This window comes from Culex quinquefasciatus, chromosome 3 (assembly GCF_015732765.1).
Source record: "Culex quinquefasciatus strain JHB chromosome 3, VPISU_Cqui_1.0_pri_paternal, whole genome shotgun sequence".
Taxonomy (NCBI): Eukaryota; Metazoa; Arthropoda; class Insecta; order Diptera; family Culicidae; genus Culex; species Culex quinquefasciatus.
This window is the reverse complement of record NC_051863.1, coordinates 13979956-14002451: the sequence shown is the minus strand read 5'-3', so window position 1 is coordinate 14002451 and position 22496 is coordinate 13979956. Positions and strand designations below refer to the sequence as shown.

Here is a 22496-nt window from a genome sequence, read left to right as displayed (position 1 = left end):
TTCAGCTTAAAAAAATTATTGATTGATTATAATTGAACAAAATATTGAAAAAATAAATATTAAGCTGGTGCACAGTTAAAAGTACATTTTCAAGTATTAAGGTACTTCACAATTATTCATCAAATATGAAAAAATTTAAGAATTGATACTTTGGAAAAATGGGATGTCAATAAAAATAATATGCGTAAAACACACTCAGGCGTTGTAACGCAACGAAATTAAAAAAAACGAAATTTGTGTGTTAGATATCAAAAACACTCCAAAACTCAAATATTATCACAGATTCGGATTAGAGATTGAATGTTCTGCAAGTAGTGACTATGGAAAAATAATTTCAAGTCGAACTTTTCATTTGCCACATCGAGTACTCCGTGACTTAGCAACCCAAGTAACAATTTACGTTTTAATTCACTCTGGAAGAATATTTTAAGAGTCTCTGGAAAGATTCGAGCAAAAAAACCGCTTTATCCTGAAAGCAGCAATAAAGAAGAGTTAAAGCAGCAATAAGTGTAAAATGGACCATTTTAGGAGGTTGTCAAGAGCGTATTTCAGGAGAGTTCTAGAGCCAAACAGTATTGCTGTTGATTTTGAACGGACTCTCCAGATACTCTCAAGAGATCTAATAGAACTTATTCTAAAGCTAATCAAATTTGTAGCTTTATTGAAGATCTCCTTGGTAGCCGCAATAAAACATGATTTAAACTTTTTTATTCTTGATTAGGATAAATTATATTTTATCAAGCAAATATGGGTGCAAGATTTACTTTATTAAATCCAACTATTCTTTGAAACTTTTAACGACAAATGGTTAACTTTATTCGGTGACATGAATATAATAATTATATAAATAAGTGTTTGATTATCGATTCAATCATATTGCGAAAACCCATGCCATTAAAATTTTACCAATCAATTTCTAGAGATACCTCGAAAAAATAAACACCGAATACATTATTCTGTCAGAATAACTATCATTTTTCATAAAATTTAAGCAAACTTTTCTTGTTTAGCTGTAATCATCATCATGGCGTCCATCTAGGTCGCTATTTTTTCATTTAAACATGGCGAAATTCGTTAAATCTATTTGTTCTGACTTAAAGCTATTAGAAAAACATCTTTTCTTGAGATGCTCTTGATCAAGAACAACGTTTCTTGAAAAGCTCTTGTTTAAGATTAAGCAAGGGGTTCTAGACTGGAGTGAGCTTTGACATAGTTTTAACCCAGAGTAAAATGCACAATACTGCGACCGTAGCGCATGCAAGTTTTAGCCCACTGGAGATAGATCCAAAAATCATGTGTTGGCACATTTTCGTCACTTTCGTGAATTACGAATAACGAGTTTTCGTCAAATTTGAATGAAACTAGGATTTCGTTCAGTTCACCGTTTTTATTTATTAATTACAATAGAAAAGAATACTTGTCACTTTTTTTCACTTGATGATTCGGAAACGCCTTCCAATGTTCAATGCCGGAAGCTCAGAAAGATGCACAACACTTGTTTCATCACCTCACGAATCTAAATTTGACACAATTGAATCACTAACTCACATAACAATTACGAATGCAGTATGATCTTTTTTAATTTAATAAAAGAGCTTGCCCGGCACTTTAGAAACGTCTGATCTTCTTGCTGCTAAAAGTAGACTGAGTTTGACATTTGAAAGGTCAAGACAACAAGATTTCGAATAAAGCTTTCCCTATACAACTTGGTTTTAATACTGATTTGGTGAAGTCAATTTGATCTGGGAATATCTTCTTCAAGATAACTGTAAGTACATAAAAAAGAGATTAATAAAACTTTGCTCCATGTTCTTCGAGAACATTTCAAGATTTTTTCAAGATAATTCTAGAACAGTATTTTGCTAAGCCCAAAAAAACTTGATAAAAGCTTTATAAAAGCAAGACGCTTTTTTCAAATGTTTTATAAAAACTGATAAAACTTAGGAGCATTTGGATTGCTACTTGGGAACGGAGTGAGAAATAGCGAAATTTTGACTCTTCTTGGTTTCTTAAAAATAGCTAACTCAGGATTTAGATATGATAAACATTTGTTATAGTTAATCCAGCTACGATTAATTATTGGACCAATAAAAAATAAATAAAATTTTTAAATTCTTTAACCTGTCAGCCAAAAAGTGTCATTTATGTCGCTGGAATTTGTCTTAATCTTTAGATAATATCCTTAATTGCAAAACCACGAAGAATATCTAGATTATCCTTGTATGTTGTCTGGTTTTTGTTTATGTCGAATTTTTAAAAGGTAAATTTGTTGTAAATAAAATCATTCAATCAAAATGCAATTGAAAAGGTAATAGTTTTCAATTCCTCGTAAGAACCATAACGATTACGATGATTTTTTTCTCTAAAGCAAATCGAATTTTCGCGGTTAAGAGCACTTAAAAGAAGTGCAGTTGAACAACTTAAAGCATATTTAAAGTTGATAATTCGTAAATTGAACGAGAATTAAAAGAAAAATTGAATTGTTTATAAATGAAGCCTAAAACCTATTATGTAATATTATAGCATAGTAAGAAATTGAACGCAGAATCAAAAATTATTTCATAAGGCCAACTTGGCAATCGAAACTCCCAAGTTTGAAAATCAGAAAAGAATCAAGGTTATCACAGAAGAACAGAGATATCGATTTCCCACAAGCAAAAATTTATGAACCTTCATCATCTGCAGCAAACAGAGGACATGTCGGAAAAATTTCGACACCAGAGATGCTGGGAGCTTGCTCTTCGAAGCAGGAACGATTTCAGAAACAAAAAACAAACGATAACTCATTTTCCCACACGTATGTACGTACGATGACAAGGAAGGACCAACCCGCCGGAATCCTCATCCACTTCAAACTCTGCGTGCAACGACCAACAGCATCTACGATAAAGTGCCGAAAAATCCTGCCAGAAAGCTGTCTCCACCTTGGTCTCCACCGTCAGCACTGAGTTTTAGTAGTAGTAGTTGTTGTGTGTGAGTGTGACTGTGCTTGCGTTCCGGAAAATTGAATTCTTTTTTCCTATGGCTTGGGGAAAATTTGCCACAAATTTGGTTTCCGGTAGCGTATGTGTGTAGGTGTCGTAAGTTGTGTTGCATAAACAACCTGAAACCTTGTTCAAATTAGTATTAGGGGGTAAAATGCACCGCAGTTATGTTCAACAACACACTGAACAGCTTGACGTGACCTAAAACCTATTTTCTTTGGTGAACTACAAGGTCTCTCATGACTTTCTCACCTCCTTGCGACGATCTTCTCACGGCAGTTGAGCGTGTTCCGAACTTCATTCCGCGACACCCGGATGGCCTGCAACATCCGCAGGTAGGACGTCCCGATGAACACCAGCGAAAACGTATTCACCAGGATAAACAGCCCCGCCGAGTACTGCCAGCCCATGGCGTACGGATCGTGGATGTGAATCGACAGACAGACGCCATTCGAGCCGTAAAAATGCGACCCAAAATAGTCCGTGGCCGACAAAGGGGCAGCTGCAGCGGCCGCGGCCACTCCCCACAGCAGCGCCAGCCGCATGATGACCCGGGTTTTGCTGTTGGATCGCTGGTACAGCGGGCGCGTCACCGAGATCAACCGATCCCACGTGACCAGCGTCAGCAGCAGCGTCGACGACTGACAGCTCAGCGTGCTCAGGAAGCCGCAGAAGGCGCAAACCGCACTCGAGCGCCACTCCTCGTCCCAGTGCAGGTACTCTCCCCTTGAAAAAACAAGAAAAAATCTCAGCTACAGAAGAACCCTTGGCAGAACCCTTCTCGAAACTCACCGGAACATGATGTCGGCCGTGGCGATGATCGTCAGGTAGATGCCCATCATCAGGTCGCTCGCCGCCAGATGGCGCAGGTACAGCGAGTGTTCCGCGTGGGCCTGGCTGCTCCGCGTTCCGACCAGGTACCGGCCGAATAGGACCAGCAGGTTGCCAACGACGCCGACGGCGGCCATTATCCACACGCTAAATGGTGGATGCAGTAATTATTATGAGGTTTTGAAAGATACATTTCAGAACATAAAATCATAAAATCATAAAATCATAAAATCATAAAATCATAAAATCATAAAATCATAAAATCATAAAATCATAAAATCATAAAATCATAAAATCATAAAATCAAAGTTTAAAAATTTAAAAAATCATTAGTTTTTAGTTTTTAGTTTTTAGTTATTGTTTTTAGTTTTTAGTTTTTAGTTATTGTTTTTTTTTAGTTTTTAGTTTTTAGTTTTTAGTTTTTAGTTTTTAGTTTTTAGTTTTTAGTTTTTAGTTTTTAGTTTTTAGTTTTTAGTTTTTAGTTTTTAGTTTTTAGTTTTTAGTTTTTAGTTTTTAGTTTTTAGTTTTTAGTTTTTAGTTTTTAGTTTTAGTTTTAGTTTTTAGTTTTAGTTTTTAGTTTTTAGTTTTTAGTTTTTAGTTTTTAGTTTTTAGTTTTTAGTTTTTAGTTTTTAGTTTTTAGTTTTTAGTTTTTAGTTTTAAGTTTTTAGTTTTTAGTTTTTAGTTTTTAGTTTTTAGTTTTTAGTTTTTAGTTTTTAGTTTCAGCTAAGCAGATTATTAGGGCACTATTGTTTGAATGTTCGTTGATTCCACAACATAACCAGTTATTCGTCAAAAAAATGATTTCCTGCTAGGAAACTCCTTTTTTTTGTTTCGGAAAAAAAATTAAATGATTCAAAAATGCATCAACTACACAAAGTTGAATTAAGCACCGTTTTAGTCACACAATCTCTCTAAATCAAGATTGTTGTGTCCCCATTTTCAACAAAAAGAAGATAAAAGAATCCACTAATTTCGCTTCCGAAATGAGCGCATTGCATGTGATCACGAAGAACGAGACTCCGGAAACAAATCATGAAAATTTTAATTAAACTTTGCAATTTCAGTGGGGGTGGGGTCAAAACCACTTGGGACGATTTTGGTGAACGATTTTCGAAATGACAATCACGCTCCATAAAAAGAAGGCTCGTGTCGTGACCAAAACTTTAATACGTTTAACTAATGGCAATCCCCCTCCCCCCCCCCCTGCGCACGAAGCAGCTATCATTTTCAAATCAAACGTGACTTGTACTCATGTACTTATTGATTGGTGTGACATTCAAATCTCACCTGGTCCTCAGCACCGGATTGTCCAGCAGGTGGCTCTTGCTGCTGATGCCGTCGCCACGTGGCTCGCAGACGCGCACGTGGAGGGCCGCCTTGCAGTGGTGGAACTCGGAAAAGTGTCTGCAAAATTGGCAGGAAACGCTCATGAATGGGTGGGTTTTTTCTAGCAATAGAGTGATCCGAATTGGTGAAACAACAAGCGAAAGTTTATTTGGACCACTCTATTGAAAGTCATTTTTAATTGAATAAAATTTTAATTTTTTTTTTGAAATCAGAACCCCACTCCAGAATTGCCAGAAGGGTTCGGTACTTACATGTGATTCAAGCTGGTGAGATTTTCCAGCACACGTCGGTCAATCCTGGCAAATTTATTTCCCTTCAGGTTCCTGGTGATGAAAGAACAAGTGACTAGCTTTTCTAACCCTTTTCTCCCACTCTCACAGACAAATGGACGATTTGTACGCAGTCATTTTGAAAGAAAAAAAAACAATTCGAACAAATTTGGACAGCTGTTTTAAACATTTTTGGTCAAAAACTCAAAGTGTCTGAAATGGTTATGATTAAATGGATCAAAATATGTTTAAATATGAAAAAAAACATTTCATTTTTTCCCTAATAGTGATAATTGCATACCTTATCCACAACTTAATATTTAGGAGCTAAGAGATTTTTTTTCAATAATTGGCAAAAATCTAGTAGGACATTTCTAGAGTTTTTTTATGGATATACACAGAAAAAAAATGTGAATTCACTCGACACTAAAAAAATGAAACGCGTGTAAACTCAATTGATGTTAACTTGGGATTCAACGTAAACGGTTGAATCACACGTAAAATCATGCTTTTACGTATAATTTGTTGCAAATTTACATCAAATTTCATTTAAATTTAAATGTTTTTTTTTTGTGTGTATAAACATATGAAACACAATAGCTTATAGGACCTTTATAAACAAAAAACTCTAGATGTCTGAATTTGAGATACGCAATTTGTTTCGAAGATGTCTCCAAAAAACATTGTTACAATCCTCAAAAAGCTATTTGTAGATCTTTTCAAAAAAAAAAAAGCTAAACAGAAAAAATCGCCAAAAGTCGAATTCCCGAAATTCGTGTTCAAATATAAGCTTTCAATGTGTTGAAGGAGACCAAACAAGGCGTCTCCTTCTGCTTATATTCGCGATAGTGCAAAATGTAATAACGGAGGTACAAATTTGTAAAAAAATATAATTCTTGAAAAATATCTGAGACGAAAATAATCTTAATCAGTTTTTCGATTCAAAATCATGTTTCCAATCAAGATGAACATATAAAATATAGTTGAAAAAATGCATAGTTTTCAGATTGGATGCATTTCCAAGTTGAAATTACCAAAAAGTATCAAGATTTTTTTTTAAGGAACTGGAAAGCTCCTACAATTTTCCTCAATAAATCACCTAATAACCCTTATTTTAACAAATGGCAATAATTGTTTTTACTAATTTATTTTTGTTAAGAAATTTAGCTTTTGAGTAACTCTCTACGAAATCGGCCGATTTCGACCATTTTTATTTTTTGTATTTTTTGATTTGGCTCAAACTTTGTGGTCTCCATACAATTTTGGCTGCTGAGCAGTTCTCTACGGAATCGGTCGTTTTTCTTTAATTTTAATTTTTGTATTTTTTAATCCGGCTGAAACTCTTTTGGTGCCTTCGGTATGCCCAAAGAAGCCATTTCGCATCATCAGTTTGTCCATATAATTTTCCATACAAATTTGGCAGCTGTCCATACAAAAATGATATGTGAAAATTCAAAAATCTGTATCTTTTGAAGGAATTTTTTGATCGAGTTGGTGTCTTCGGCAAAGTTGTAGGTATGGATATGAACTACACTGAAAAAAAATTTTACACGGTAAAAAAATTTTGGTGATTTTTTATTTAACTTTTTGTCACTAAAACTTGATTTGCAAAAAAACACTATTTTTAATTTTTTTTATTTTTTCATATGTTTTAGAGCACATAAAATGGCAACTTTTCAGAAATTTCCAGAATGGGCAAAAAATCTTTGACCGAGTTATGATTTTTTGAATCAATACTGATTTTTTCAAAAAATCGAAATATCGGTCGCAAAAATTTTTCAACTTCATTTTTCGATGTAAAATCGAATTTGCAATCAAAAAGTACTTTAGTGAAATTTTGATAAAGTGCACCGTTTTCAAGTTATAGCCATTTTTAGGTAACTTTTTTGAAAATAGTCGCAGTTTTTCATTTTTTAAAATTAGTGCCCATGTTTGCCCACCTTTGAAAAAATATTTTTGAAAAGCTGAGAAAATTCTCTATATTTTGCTTTATTGAACTTTGTTGATGCGACCCATAGTTGCTGAGATATTGCTATGCAAAGGCTAAAAAACAGGAAAATTGATGTTTTCTAAGTCTCACCCAAACAACCCACCATTTTCTAATGTCGATATCTCAGCAACTAATGGTCCGATTAACAATGTTAAAACATGAAACATTCGTGAAATTTTCCAATCTTTTCGAAAAAAATATTTTCAAAAATTTAAAATCAAGACTAACATTTCAAATGGGCGTAATATTGAATGTTTGGCCCGTTTTAAATGTTAGTCTTGATTTTAAATTTTTGAAAATATTTTTTTCGAAAAGATCGGAAAATTTCACGAATGTTTCATGTTTTAACATTGTTAATCGGACCTATAGTTGCTGAGATATCGACATTAGAAAATGGTGGGTTGTTTGGGTGAGACTTAGAAAACATCAATTTTCCTGTTTTTTAGCCTTTGCATAGCAATATCTCAGCAACTATGGGTCGCATCAACAAAGTTCAATAAAGCAAAATATAGAGAATTTTCTCAGCTTTTCAAAAATATAAACATGGGCACTAATTTTAAAAAATGAAAAACTGCGACTATTTTCAAAAAAGTTACCTAAAAATGGCTATAACTTGAAAACGGTGCACTTTATCAAAATTTCAATTAAGTACTTTTTGATTGCAAATTCGATTTTACATCGAAAAATGAAGTTGAAAAATTTTTGCGACCGATATTTCGATTTTTTGAAAAAATCAGTATTGATTCAAAAAATCATAACTCGGTCAAAGATTTTTTGCCCATTCTGGAAATTTCTGAAAAGTTGGCATTTTATGTGCTCTAAAACATATCAAAAAATAAAAAAAATTAAAAATAGTGTTTTTTTGCAAATCAAGTTTTGGTGACAAAAAGTTAAATAAAAAATCACCAAAATTTTTTTACCGTGTATCATTTTTTTTTCAGTGTAGTCCATATCCATACCTACAACTTTGTCGAAGACACCAACTCGATCAAAAAATTCCTTCAAAAGATACAGATTTTTCAATTTTCACATATCATTTTTGTATGGACAGCTGACAAATTTGTATGGAAAATTATATGGACAAACTAATGATGCAAATTGGCTTCTTTGGGCATACCGAAGGCACCAACAAAGTTTCAGCCGGATTAAAAAATACAAAAAAATCGAATGACCGAAAACTCAGAGAATTGCACTGCTGTCTATACAAAAATGGTATGTAAATATTCAAACAGCTGTAACTTTTGAGTGAATTTTCTGATCAATTCGGTGTCTTCGGCAAAGTTGTAGGTATTGTTGAGGACTTTTGAGAAAAAAATAGGCACACGGAAAAAAAAATTTGCTTTTTTATCACAATTTTTTTTACTAAAACTCAATTTCCCAAAATATGTATTTTTTGATTTTCGAGATTTTTTGATATGTTTTAGGGGACAGAAATTCGCATTTTTTGAGCTATAGAGAAACATGGTCAAAGAATTAGAAGTTTCATGCAAAAACAAGTTTGACATTATTTTATAATGCAAAATTGAATTTGCAATCGAAAAGTACTTTACAGATTTTTTGATAAAGGGCTCCGTTTTCAAGATATAGCCTCCGAAAGTTTTTTTTTTATTATTATTATAGAGACTTTACACCATTGTGCATTCATCTCTTCAAGGTGGATAGTGAAAGAGGAAAAATTACAGAGTTTAAAATCACTTCAATAATTATTACCGTGCCTTTTTTCTAACGATTTCTGTCTATGTTTCAAATATTTAGCGGAATATTTAAAGAGTGAATTATCAAGTTCTTCAAGTTTATCTTCGTCCTCTTCTTCCAGGGATTTAGAAGTTATCTCACAGCACTTTTTCTTATAATATTTTGCTTTCCTCCGAAAGTTTGATTTTAGCGAAACATTTGCAGTTTTTGGATTTTTAAAAAATGTTACCATGAGTGACTATTTCTCAAACAATTTTATTTGAAAAGTTCCGAAAATTTGCTATAAAATTGACTAAGAGACATTGAAGATTGGACCTCGGGTTGCTGAGATAGAGCCGCTTTAAGAAAAAGAAACACGCAAAATTGAAGTTTTCTAAGTCTTACCCAAACAACCCACAATTTTCTAATGTCGATATCTCAGCAACTAATGGTCCGATTTTCAATGTTAACACATGAAACATTCATTAATTTTTCCAATCTTTTCAAAAAAAATATTTTGCAAAATTTTAAATCAAGACTAGCTTTTTAAAAGGGCCAAACATTGAATATTACGACCATGTTCAGTGATTTATCAAATTCGGAAAAATATAAGTGTTTATGTTGAAAGATTCTGGCTGGGTTTTTTCTTCATTATTCAATAGTGAAAATTATGTGAAATAAAAAATAGATTTCGAATAAATATTTGATCTGATTTTTTGGATTAAATTATTATTTTACAATTTGGAAATTCTACATGAAACAAATCTGAAATCTTACTACCGAATTTCGGTAAATTTTTGATCATTTTGACACTTGACTTTATCGAACAGAAATTCAGTTAAGAAAGATATCCTTTTCTGGCATCCAGTTCGAACAAAATCCAGCATTATCTTGATTTAAAAATTCCAGTCTCGTATATTTGTCTGTGCCGGGGAGGAAAAGTTCGTCACATACACACAAACCCAGTCTAGTCGACTCGACAAGTACCACAGCTTTTATAGTGGTGAAGTCAACGTTGGATTTTGTGGTTGATTTTGGAAGGGTTTGTCAGTTTGCCAAATGAGTTTGGGAGAGTAATCTCTAAAGAGTGCAAGCAAACTTACATGGTAGTTATATTATTGATTCCGGCAAACGAACCGAGTTGGAAGTAGCTTATTTCGTTGTCATTTAAAAATCTGGAAATAACCGGAAAGAAGGGGAAAACCCCATTACAGTTTACTGTTTATGGACGTGTTTGGCGAGCTGGAATCTGGTTGGCTACTTACAGTCCTAATAAATTCGGCAATTTACTAAAGGTACTGTTGTAGATAAGTCGCAGCTTATTCTCGGACAGATACAGATGCTCGAGCTCGGGCAGATCCAGCGCGTCGAGCGAAATCGTCCGGATGTGGTTCTGGGCCAGCGACAGTGTCCGCAGCGTGGGAATTCGCGGAATCATTCCGTGAACCAGTGTGGTGAGTCGATTTTTGTTCAGATATCTGAAAGGTATTGTTCTTACAAAGTTATTAAAATAAAATAATATTTTTTCTTACAAAATTTCCAAGCTCTTCAGCGGTTGAAACACCTCCTCGTGTATCGTTTCAATCTGGTTGTCCTTTAGATCACTGCCGAAGAACAGAGCAAAAAAAAACATCATCAATTTTAAATCAGTTAAACAAAACCCAATCTCCGCAGTCAACCCCCACACACGAAGTACTCACAGCTCCTCCAGGTATTCCAGGTTCTCAAAGTTGCGAGCGCCAAGTTTGGTTATTTGATTTCCGCTCAGGATGCTGAAAGTGCAGAAAACCCGGGAACCGGCAAGAAGTGCAGGAAATCGTCTATTAAACACTTGTCAACTGGAGCTACCGCCCACGTCCCGGTGGTAGCTTGAGGGGGTGCGAAAGGGGGCGGTAAACCCATTACTCACAGTGTGTTCAGTCTGTTCTCCAGCGGGAAGAAGATATCCGGCAGCGATTTTAATCGGTTCTGGTCGAGATGGCTGCGAATCAAAACGGAGGGGGCGAGAATGGAGAACGGATGATTACTGGTGGGAAACTAAGGAAAGCGCTCTGTAGTTTGTTGATTACAAAGGAATCAAAGTTTGCACTCTCTGAACAATGCTTCTTTTCATTATTTGTGGAAGAGTGAAACTATCAGTGAAACTTGGTGAATCTTTAAGATAGAAAATTTTGAAAATAAAAACAGAAAACGAAAAGCATTTCGCCGAATTGACAAAAATCGTTATTATATAAATGAAAGGAGGCCCAATATTTTATTTAAGGAAATTTACGGTAAAATTCTTTGTTTTTTAAAAGCAAAATTAGTGCGTCCATCCCGGGAATTCCCGGAACAAAAATTCCGGGATTTTTCCAAGACCGAGAATTTCCGACTCCCGGGGTTTTTTTAAATATTTCTCCCGGGAATTCCCGAAATTGAAAACAAACCAAATTCTAGAAATTTAGATTTGAGGTTGGAAATAGATCAACAGTTTAACCCTTTTAACAGAATTCAGTTTCATTGAGAAGAATCTGAGAAATGGTAAAATCCGTAAAAAATCACTTTGACCCAATCTCACCTCCCAGACTCAATGTCACCCCCACTGACGGTATACCTATTCAGACTGAAGTTCCGATTATCCAAAGTTATCAGAAGAGACTTAAAGATAAATTTTTGACACATGTTTCAAATATAAAACATATAATTTTATACTTATTCAAAGTGTTACATTGTCTGGTAAAATTTTATTTCTTGTTGTTTATGACAGTTTTTTTAAACTGTTTGAAACTATCTAAAGACTGCTGTCATTGTTCAGTTTGAAGTGTAGCTTATTACAAATTCACATTTTTGAGCTTATTCTATGATTGAAGCTAGAAAAAACATAACAAATATAATGAATTATAGATTTTATAACTGCTTCAAAAATTTCCCGGGATGCCTCTAATTCTCGGGATTCAAAAAATATTTTTCCCGTTCCCCGGGAAATTCAGAACGCGAGAAAATTTGACGCCCAATCATTATCAGTTCATTACTTTTTATTAAGTATTTTATATTATTAAATTATAATTAAATCATTATAAAATTATTATAAAATTATTACAAAATTATTATTATTATTATAAGCGTATTGTACCAGGTCTTTTCTACTCCGCTAAACAGGTTGGTGCAAATTTTATTTAAAGTTTTTGTTACCCCCTTTTTAATTGAAACTTTCAATTTTCCATGCAAATTTGAGTCCAATTAACTGAAATCAATTTACAATGCATTCTTCTGCCTATAGAATAATTTTTAGTAAACGAAAAAAAGGTTATTTTTAAAGCTATCTGAGAATTTACCAAACCAAACAATGCAAATGAAAATTTTATATATATTTTTTTGTTTCTTCTTATTCAGGAAATAAGTCATGCAAGGAAATTTTCAATGTTAATCTATTAATTCGTTTTAATATATTAAGTGCAATTTGTTATCTTTATTTTTCATTAATTGAGGCAATTTAAAGAATTTTATGGTTAAACAATAAATACATAGAAAAATTAAAACCTCAGGGTTAGAATTTGATTTTCATTTGAATTTTTTTTTCATTATTTTTTGCAACACTCTGAGGGAAAAATCACAAGTATTTGTGTAAGCCTGATCAACTTAATTATTTCAATAATTATAAGGGCATATTTGCTTTCAACAAATATTTTTTTAAAAATTGAGCAATTCTCTACCAAAACCGGAAATGGATTTTATTTGTACTTTTGATTTGGCTCAAACTTTGTGGGGGCCTTCCCTATGACCAAATAAGCTATTTTGTGTGATTGGTTCATCCATACAAGTCTCCATACAATTTTGGCTGCTGTCCATACAAAAATGGTATGTAAATATTCAAACAGCTGTAACTTTTGAGTGAATTTTCTGATCAATTTGGTGTCTTCGGCAAAGTTGTAGGTATTGTTGAGGACTTTTGAGAAAAAAATAGGTACACGGAAATTTTTTTGCAGATTTTTAATCAACTTTTTTCACTAAAACTCAATTTCCCAAAATACGTATTTTTGATTTTGAGATTTTTGATATGTTTTAGGGGACAAAATCCGCAACTTTTGAGCCATAGAGAAACATGGTCAAAAAATCTGCCGCCGAGTTATGAATTTTTGAAAAAATAGTGATTTTTGGAAAAAATCGAAGTTTCATGCAAAAACAAGTTTGACATTATTTTTTAACGCAAAATTGAATTTGCAATCGAAAAATACTTCACAATTTTTTTGATAAAGGGCTCCGTTTTCAAGATATAGCCACCGAAACTTTGATTTTAGCGATTTTTTGCAGTTTTTCATTTTTTGAAAATAGTGACCATGAGTGACCATTTCTAAAAATATTTTTTTAAAAAAGTTCAGAAAATTTGCTATAAAATTGTCTAAGAGACATTGAAGATGGGACCTCGGGTTGCTGAGATAGAGCCGCTTTAAGAAAAAGAAACACGAAAATTGAAGTTTTCTAAGTCTCACCAAAACAACCCACCATTTTCTAATGACAATATCTCAGCAACTAATGGTCCGATTTTCAATGTTAATACATGAAACATTCGTAAATTTTTCCGATCTTTTCGAAAAAAATATTTTAATTTTTTTTAAATCAAGACTAGCATTTTAAATGAGCGTAATATTAAATATTTGGCCCTTTTAAAATGTTAGTCTTGATTTAAAATACTTTTTTCGAAAAGATCGGAAAATTTCACGAATTTTTTATCTATTAACATTGAAAATCGGACCATTAATTGCTGAGATATCGTCATTAAAAAAGGTGGGTTGTTTTGGTGAGATTTAAAAAACTTCAATTTTCGTGTTTCTTTTTATTAAAGCGGCTCTATCTCAGCAACCAGAGGTCCTATCTTCAATGTCTCCTAGACAATTTTAAAGAAAATTATCTGAACTTTTCAAAAAAAAAAATTTAGAAATGGTCTTTCATGGTCACTATTTTAAAAAAATTAAAAACTGCAAATAATTCGCTAAAATCAAACTTTCGGTGGCTATATCTCGAAAACGGAGCCCTTTATCAAAAAATCTGTAAAGTATTTTTCGATTGCAAATTCAATTTTGCATTAAAAAGTAATGTCCAACTTGTTTTTGCATGAAACTTCAATTTTTTTCCAAAAATCTCTATTGTTTAAAAAATTTATAACTCGGCGGCAGATTTTTTGACCATGTTTCTCTATAGCTCAAAAGTTGCAAATTTTTGTCTTCTAAAACATATCAAAAAATCTCGAAAATCAAAAAATACTTATTTTGGGAAATTGAGTTTTGGTAAAAAAAAAATTGATTAAAAAATCTGCAAATTTTTTTCCGTGTACCTATTTTTTTCTCAACAGTCCTCAACAATACCTACAACTTTGCCGAAGACACCAAATTGATCAGAAAATTCACTCAAAAGTTACAGCTGTTTGAATATTTACATACCATTTTTGTATGGACAGCTGCCAAAATTGTATGGAGACTTGTATGGGTGAACCAATGACGCAAGATAGCTTATTTGGTCATAGGGAAGGCCCCCACAAAGTTTGAGCCATTAAAAAAATACAAAAAATAAAAATGGTTGAAATCGGCCGATTTCGTAGACAGTTGCTCAATTATTAAAAATATATAGATTTTTTTTATGAAGGCTTCAGAATAAGCAATCTTCAAAGTCAGAAAAAAACTATAAAAAAATGTAAATATTAGGGGAAATTCTCGTATGTTTGGCATGTTAAGCACTCGGTCCTGACTCCATCCAATTTGCTGATTTTCACTATTTAATCAACTAATTTTGCAAAACTTTTGAAAGAAACTTGCTTGCTCACTTCTTATTGAGCTATTTATCACACGATTTCAGTTGAAAACGCTTTTAATTAGCTTTAATTGAATGTCAAAGTTCTGACCTGCCAACATTGGAGGCACGCTGGAATTAGATGCTGTTCCCCTAAATGTCATGAAGAATAAATAAATTATTTAGAATATTTGACATTAAGTAGATTAACAATAAAAAACAACATTTAAATCTTCTCACTATTTAACAAAAACAAAAATTTGGATTTTTCGATCTCCTTCAACAAAAACTAAATTTCCACACAAGTTTAAAAAAAATAGTAAAAACTTATGCAAACTCTTGCGAAACAATCATCTAGTTGATTTAGAGACGAGTATCGAACATCGGTTGCTGCGATCCCTGTCTAACATCGAAGTAACAAAGTTTATAGGGGCAAAAACGACAAACGCAACATTCAGGCTTAAAGGTCCTTTATTTGATTGTCGTTGAAATAGTTTACAATTGATTTTACTTGTTTATTTCTCAATGAAGAATTATTTTGTAAGCAATTATTATTTTTTCACTTCCCAGGGAATATTATAATTTTAAAGAGTGGGTGGGCAAAAACTTGTCATAAAATTTGCATTACGCTTGTGCCTGATCCAGAAATCAAATATTGCCAACAGCATTAAAGAAATAGCAAACAGAAAACTGGCCAAAGTAACCAACAGTTTTGCTAAATTAAAAATATTCAAAAAATCTGTTCAACCTTAAACCTGACGTTGCATTTTCCATCCCATTTAAAGTTCCACTACTTGTTTTGGGAATCCCGACCAAAAACGTCCCATTTCTCGCATTCACCACATTTGCCACAAAAAGGCTTCAATTTATCGCCTGTTGTGCGCTTTTTGGCGCCGGCACAAATTGTGGTCCCCTTTTTCCGTCTGGCCCTAATGGTATCATTTGATAGCGAAAAAAACTAACGAAATTAAGAAACTTTAAAGTTTTCAATCCTGATAGCAAACAGTTTTCCGAATTAATTAAGTCGCATTTCTGGGGAAGAAACTGGTGCACCAAAAATCAACCAAATTAGAGGCAATTAAAATGCTCTGCATGGGCAATAAATTTACCAGCAAAACCAGCTTCAATGAACTGGAAAATTTCTCTGTTGCAAATAAGGAAAGCACACCCAGCAGATGCTATCAATAACCATTTGGACCATCATGCGGTACTTCAACGATCCTTGCAGTGAAATCTTTCGATAGTGTGGGAACCCATCGTAGATGGGTCACATCGGTTGTAACATTTGAATAGGGTTTAATTGCAAAATAATGTAGCGAAAATTTTTAATTTTTAAGAAATCAATTTTGTAGATAGTTTTGAAAAGTGATTCCAGAATACTTACATGGCAATGATTTCGGTCATGTCTTCGGTTGGAGCCTCAATCTTCTCAATCAGGCAGTGCTTCAGGACGCTACAAATAAGAGGGAGAGGTTGGAATGTCAACAATTTGTCAATTGGACTGATGAATAGCTGCACTTTGATGATTGGTGCTGATTCAAAGGAATGCAAACTCAGTTAGAATCAAGTTTTACAAGGTTTCTTCAGCATGGTGCCAATGTTGAAACTTTAATGCACCCATAAGTCACGATACTTCAGGCATATTTCAACACCATAATGATCTGTCATGGCACAACAAATCAAAGCTGACACGGTGCTGATTGAAATACAGTAGTTGTTCGGTAACTGGGCTGAACAAAAAATAACGAGGGGACCACCGATGCATAATATTTTCCAGATGAAATATAAAAATAAAAGTTACTCAAATTTATTCACATTGCTTACTTTTCATATTTCTTTAATTCTAACATAAAATTAAACAAAAATTTGAAAAAAAAAATTATTTATTGAATATGATTTTTGCATCCATCAACCCCTCGGTTTGGTTTTGATTTGTTTTGGTTTTTTGACGTTTGTCTGCTTTTTAACTGGGCTACAGCCCAGTTATCGAGCGCCCAGTTAAACAACGCCCAGTTACCGAACAACTACTGTAGTATAAAATGGAGAGAAAAAATATCTACTAAACCAAGAAAGAAATGTTGATCCATCCATCGCAGGAGAATCTATGTTGCTTCACTATAGAGATGCATTCCAAGAAATTGAAAAAAGGTGAACCATACTTACAGTGTTTCCAGTGCAGGAAGCTTCACAAAGACATCCATCTGCAGCTCCGGGAACCTATTGCCGGTAAGGTCCCTGCCGAAAGAAAGGATATCAACTACGTGTTAGGAAATGTGAGTGCAATGCACAATAGTACGAAAACCATACGATGGATGTTTGTTACTGCAAATGGAAACGTTGCTCAGGTATAAGACTCGTTGCACCCTGATTGATCTTCCAGTAAGGTAAACATGTTTATGAAATTGAAACGTATGCTGCAGTGGCAACATGCTTGATTAGAATGAGACCAATATTGGATAATAATGCCTGGCAGTTAATTGAAAACAATCATAAAATTTTGGTTGATTATGTTTGGATTTAGAGAAAAAAAAATCAAATTTCCACATAGCGTAATGCACAAAGTGACCAGCCTGGGTAGTAAATAAGCTTACATAAATTTCGAAACGAGTTAAATTGAAGAGTGGTCAATGGCCAAAAACCACATAAAAATGCCAAAATCTCTGTTTATTCAACTTTTTTTCTACCGCTATATTTTTACAAGGATTGGACTTGAGACAACGGTCAAAGTAGAGATTTTTATGTAAAATTGCCTGAAGAATCTATTCCCTCTATAAGTTTTTACAAATTTTGACTTTTAGACGGAGGAGAACATTCTCCAAAAAAAACGTGTTTTTCAATAATTTGCAGCCCGAACTGGTAATTATTTAGAAAGTTGGTATCAAAAGGATTTTTATGTAAAATTTAACGCCCAATTCTATGGCGTACTCAGAATTTAGAAAAAAAAGGTATTTTTCATCAAACAAACTGAAAAAAATAGTTTATCAAATTGGAAATTGCCATATTCATTGAAATTTAATGTGGGTAATTCTCTACCAACTCACACGAAATCTGGAAAAGTTGCCCTGACCCCTCTTCGATTTGCGTGAAACTTTGTCCTAAGGGGTAACTTTTGTCCCTGATCATGAATCCGAGGTCCGTTTTTTGATATCTCGTGACGGAGGAGCGGTACGACCCCTTCCATTTTTGAACATGCGAAAAAAGAGGTGTTTTTCAATAATTTGCAGCCTGAAACGGTGATGAGATAGAAATTTGGTGTCAAAGGGACTTTTACGTAAAATAAGACGCCCGATTTGATGGCGTACTCAGAATTCCGAAAAAAAGTATTTTTCATCGAAAAAAACCCTAAAAAAGCTTTGAAAATTCTCCCATTTTCCGTTACTCGACTGTAAAAATTTGTGGAACATGTCATTTTATGGGAAATTTAATGTACTTTTCAAATCAACATTGACTCAGAAGGGTCATTTTTTTCATTTAGAACAAAATTTTTCATTTTAAAATTTCTTGTTTTTTTCTAACTTTGCAGGGTTATTTTTTAGAGTAAAACAATGTTCTACTAAGTTGTAGAACAGACAATTACAAAAATTTTGATATATAAACATAAGAGGTTTGCTTATAAACATGACGAGTTATCGCGATTTTACGAAAAAAAAGTTTGGAAAAAATTGGTCGTTGTCGATCATGGCCGTTCATGGTCACCCGCGTCAGACACGGACGACGAAACAAAGAGAAACGCACAAAGAAACTTTTTCAAAACTTTTTTTCGTAAAATCGCGATCTAAAAAATAACCCTGCAAAGTTAGAAAAAACACAAAATTTTAAAATGAAAAATTTTGTTATAAATGAAAAATTACCCTTCTGAGTCAATGTTGATTTGAAAAGTACATTAAATTTCCCATAAAATGACATGTTCCAAAAAAATTTACAGTCGAGTAACGGAAAATGGGAGAATTTTTAAAACTTTTTTAGTGTTTTTTTTCGATGAAAAATACGTTTTTTCGGAATTCTGAGTACGCCATCAAATCGGGCGTCTAATTTTACATAAAAGTCCCTTTGACACCAAATTTCTATCTCATCACCGTTTCAGGCTGCACATTATTGAAAAACACCTCTTTTTTCGCATGTGCAAAAATGGAAGGGGTCGTACCGCCCCTCCGTCACGAGATATCAAAAAACGGACCTCGGATTCGTGATCAGGGACAAAAGTTACCCCTTAGGACAAAGTTTCACGCAAATCGAAGAGGGGTCGGGGCAACCGCTGTGTGAGTTGGCGGAGTACTTTTCGAATCTGCAAATGTGCTATTTGGAAGTGTCATTTTTTCATTTAATAAAAAAAACATTTTTTTGTTTATATAGATAAGATCAAAATTTTGTGAGTTTTTTCTTACAAATTTTCACAAAAATTTATATTTTTCTTGTATTTTGAAAAAGCAAAGTTTCTCAAAAAATATAAAAAAAATTGTTTCTGCTACGGGTATTAAATGTTCTGGATTTTTTCATACATTAAGAAAGTTTTAACAAACATTTTTAAACTACTCAAATTTTTAACAAAGCTGAAAAATACTCAAAATTTCTGTTTTTACAATATTCATTTTGATAGGAATAATATTTTTTTGTGAAATACTCAAAAAAATCACAAAACTAAGTATTTTAGTAAAAATACTTAGCTTATAAGTTTTTTTTACAATATCGGTATCAAATGTTCGGGTTTTGTCGAAAGTTATAAAACAAGTTTTTGAAAATAGTACGTATTTTCGAAAACACATGAAATTAAAGTTTTTTATACAATGGGCATCGAATGATTGGGATTTTTCCATACATTTGAAAAGTAATAATTTTTTTTTTAAACGCTTAAAATATTCACAAATCAACATGTTTTTAAAAAAATATTAAAAAATTTCAGTTTTCAGTTATAATGAAATTTTTTTCAAAAAAAAACGTAATTTTGTGAAAATTTGTAAGATTTAATAAAACCTATCGAAACGTTTGAAAAATTCCCACTCGTATATAAATATCGTATAAGTATTAAATTTTGAGAAAATAAAAACAAAATTTCAGTATTTTATCAAAAAGACGTAGTTTTGGGAAAATTTTTAGTACTTCACAAAAAATATGATTGATTGAATATGATTAAATGATTGATCGAAATGAAAATCCCAATCATTTGCTACCCATATTGCAAAAAAAACTGAAATTTAGAGTATTTCATTGTGAAAATTTTAGTAGTTTCAAAAATGTGTGTGAAAACTTTCTAAATGTATGAAAAAAACGTTAATTAATCCACCTTTAGGTGGTTGGTGCCTTCCTCGCATTTATATAGTTTGAAAAAAAATTCTGATTTTAAAAACTGCAGACTTTTTGTCAAGTCTGCAAATTTCTATCAGAGTCTGTATAAGCCAAAAAATGCGCATCAGGAAATCGAACCGCACCCGACTGCAACGACTTTTTGGTTCCTTAGAGATCCGGCCTCAACCAATTTCATGAAATGCCTTTGAGTGCTAATAACTTTTGATACGGTTATTAGATCTTCAGCGATCATTTGAAAGGTCTTTCAATTATCTAACTAATGACGGGTCGCATCATGGGTCGCGTGCTGTGCCCGGACATCATTTCATGTAAATATCTGAGATCCAGCCTCGAAAAAGTGTATAAATAACACTTAAGTGCTCATAACTTTTGATAGGGTTATCAGATCTTCAATTTTTTAAACTCGTTGGAAAGGTCTTTCAAATACCTTACTAAAAATGTATAACAATATTGTGAACTTTAGCCAAAATCGTTTTTTAGCATAACTTTTGAAGTACTTAGCTAAACATAATGGTATGAAAATATGCCCTTTGGGACCTGAAGACGGATCTAAAAACACAGATCCGGACAAAATCGGCCAAGCCAGTTCCGAGACATTTGCTCAGAATTTGATTCTGAGTCGATATGTATACGTGAAAGTGGGTCTACGAGGCCTATTTAAGAAGTTCGTTTTTCGAGTGATTAAATAGCTTTTCCTCAGTGAGGCGAGGAAGGCAAAAACTCAATCATTTTATACCCATGCAAAACCAAAAAAATTGAGTATTTTTTCGAAAAATAAAAATATTTTTGTGAAAATTTTCATTTAATGGAGCATTTCCATTCGAGCAGATTTTGCTTTTTTCTGCAATGTATTTCTTCTGAAGCGAACTGTCATTATTATAATTGCAATGGATAACTGAAATCATCCCGATTCTAAAACACTACAATATTTTGAATTTTGGGTGAATTTTCAAACGATTATTGCCAAAATCCCATAAGCTCTGTGCTTCAGTTATGCAGGCCTTGGTTTTGCATCCCCCATATGCGGTCTAAACCAAGGCATGACTGTACACCATTCAGTCAGAAGCCCGATTTTTCCTAAAATATCATGTCTTTTTCTTATCTGTGATCCAAAAATTCAAAATTTGGGAAAACATGAAAAATTCATGCTTGGATTTTGGAATTTAAAAAAATTGAGGTATCGAAACTAAAAATTTAAATTTGAGTCATTGCATTATTTAATAAAAATTGCAATGACTCAAATTTTAATTTTTAGTTTCGATACCTCATTTTTTTTTAAATTCCAAAATCAAAAATGCATAGAGATAAATTCTCTAATACAATTATTAAATACCTTTCATGGGATTGTTCCAATGTCAAGATGTCAAGATCGGTTTGCATCGCATTATAAATAATTTAAATAAACTAGATCTAGTTATTTACTGGATTTTTTGTTGTAATTTTGAAACATGCAAAATGCAAGATTTCTGGTCAATTGTCATTTAAAGTTATCATAATGTTTCTATATTTGATACTTCCAATTAAGTGATTGAACTTATTTCATGAAAACTATATAATAATGTTGAATCAGCTTCAAACTATGTTACAGTTTTGTTTTATCAAATTAGTCGCCTCATTCGGAATCGATTTTCTGAACAAAGCATTTAAGTTAGGGGAGAGTGGGGAGACTTGATCCCCTTTTTTTGTACCGCACATAACTCTGTAAATTTCTCACAAAACTATAAACTTTTTTGCTTGAATTGAAAGCTTAAACATTCATCTATGTTGTTGTTGATTTTATTGGGGGAACTTTAACCCTATGGGTCATTCGCTCCCGTTGGTAAAAAATTCATCTATGTTTGGCTAATAAGGGTACTTCATCAGATGAACTCTTTGAATCATGCCAAGCGTTTTAAAAAAATATTTTAAACCGGCATTTTAAAAATGCTAGAGGTAACTTGATCCCCCTTTCAACATTTTGAAGAAATCTTAAGCAAAATGTTTCTTATTCATCCAAACTTTTAATTTTCTATAAGTTACAGCAATTTCACATAAAACCTGTACGTTTGTGTTCAAAATATAACAAGTTTAGTATGTTAAATATTTAAAAACCAAAAATATTATTTTTTAGACCAAAATTAAGCATGTTTACAAAAGCTGGAAATTTTTGTTTACAAAACTTTTGAAAAATGGTTCAAACTGCAATAAGTTATGTACAACTATACTAAAAGAAACTATGTACGAAAACCCAGCCCAATTAATTAATCTTGAGGCTGATTCCAGTGACTGTAAAAATGCAGGGATCAAGTCTCCCTAAACGCACTTTTTTAAACAATTGATTGTAAAAATAGTATG

At 32.9% G+C, this 22496-nt stretch overlaps 1 protein-coding gene across 2 annotated transcripts in view; it reads right to left on the bottom strand.

The window, feature by feature from the left end:
- LOC6054206 (relaxin receptor 2) overlaps positions 1 to 22496 on the bottom strand; it is a 108896-nt gene that overhangs the window by 25465 nt on the left and 60935 nt on the right. For both annotated transcript variants that reach the window (XM_038264669.1, XM_038264670.1), the window contains exons 6-16: positions 17022 to 17093; positions 16243 to 16311; positions 11005 to 11076; positions 10796 to 10867; positions 10628 to 10699; positions 10361 to 10573; positions 10199 to 10270; positions 5414 to 5485; positions 5103 to 5219; positions 3777 to 3962; positions 3237 to 3710 (exon numbers count right to left, since the gene is read on the bottom strand). In XM_038264669.1, coding sequence (XP_038120597.1) covers positions 3237 to 3710; positions 3777 to 3962; positions 5103 to 5219; positions 5414 to 5485; positions 10199 to 10270; positions 10361 to 10573; positions 10628 to 10699; positions 10796 to 10867; positions 11005 to 11076; positions 16243 to 16311; positions 17022 to 17093 — 1491 coding nt within the window. The remainder of the gene's footprint in view (positions 1 to 3236; positions 3711 to 3776; positions 3963 to 5102; positions 5220 to 5413; positions 5486 to 10198; positions 10271 to 10360; positions 10574 to 10627; positions 10700 to 10795; positions 10868 to 11004; positions 11077 to 16242; positions 16312 to 17021; positions 17094 to 22496) is intronic.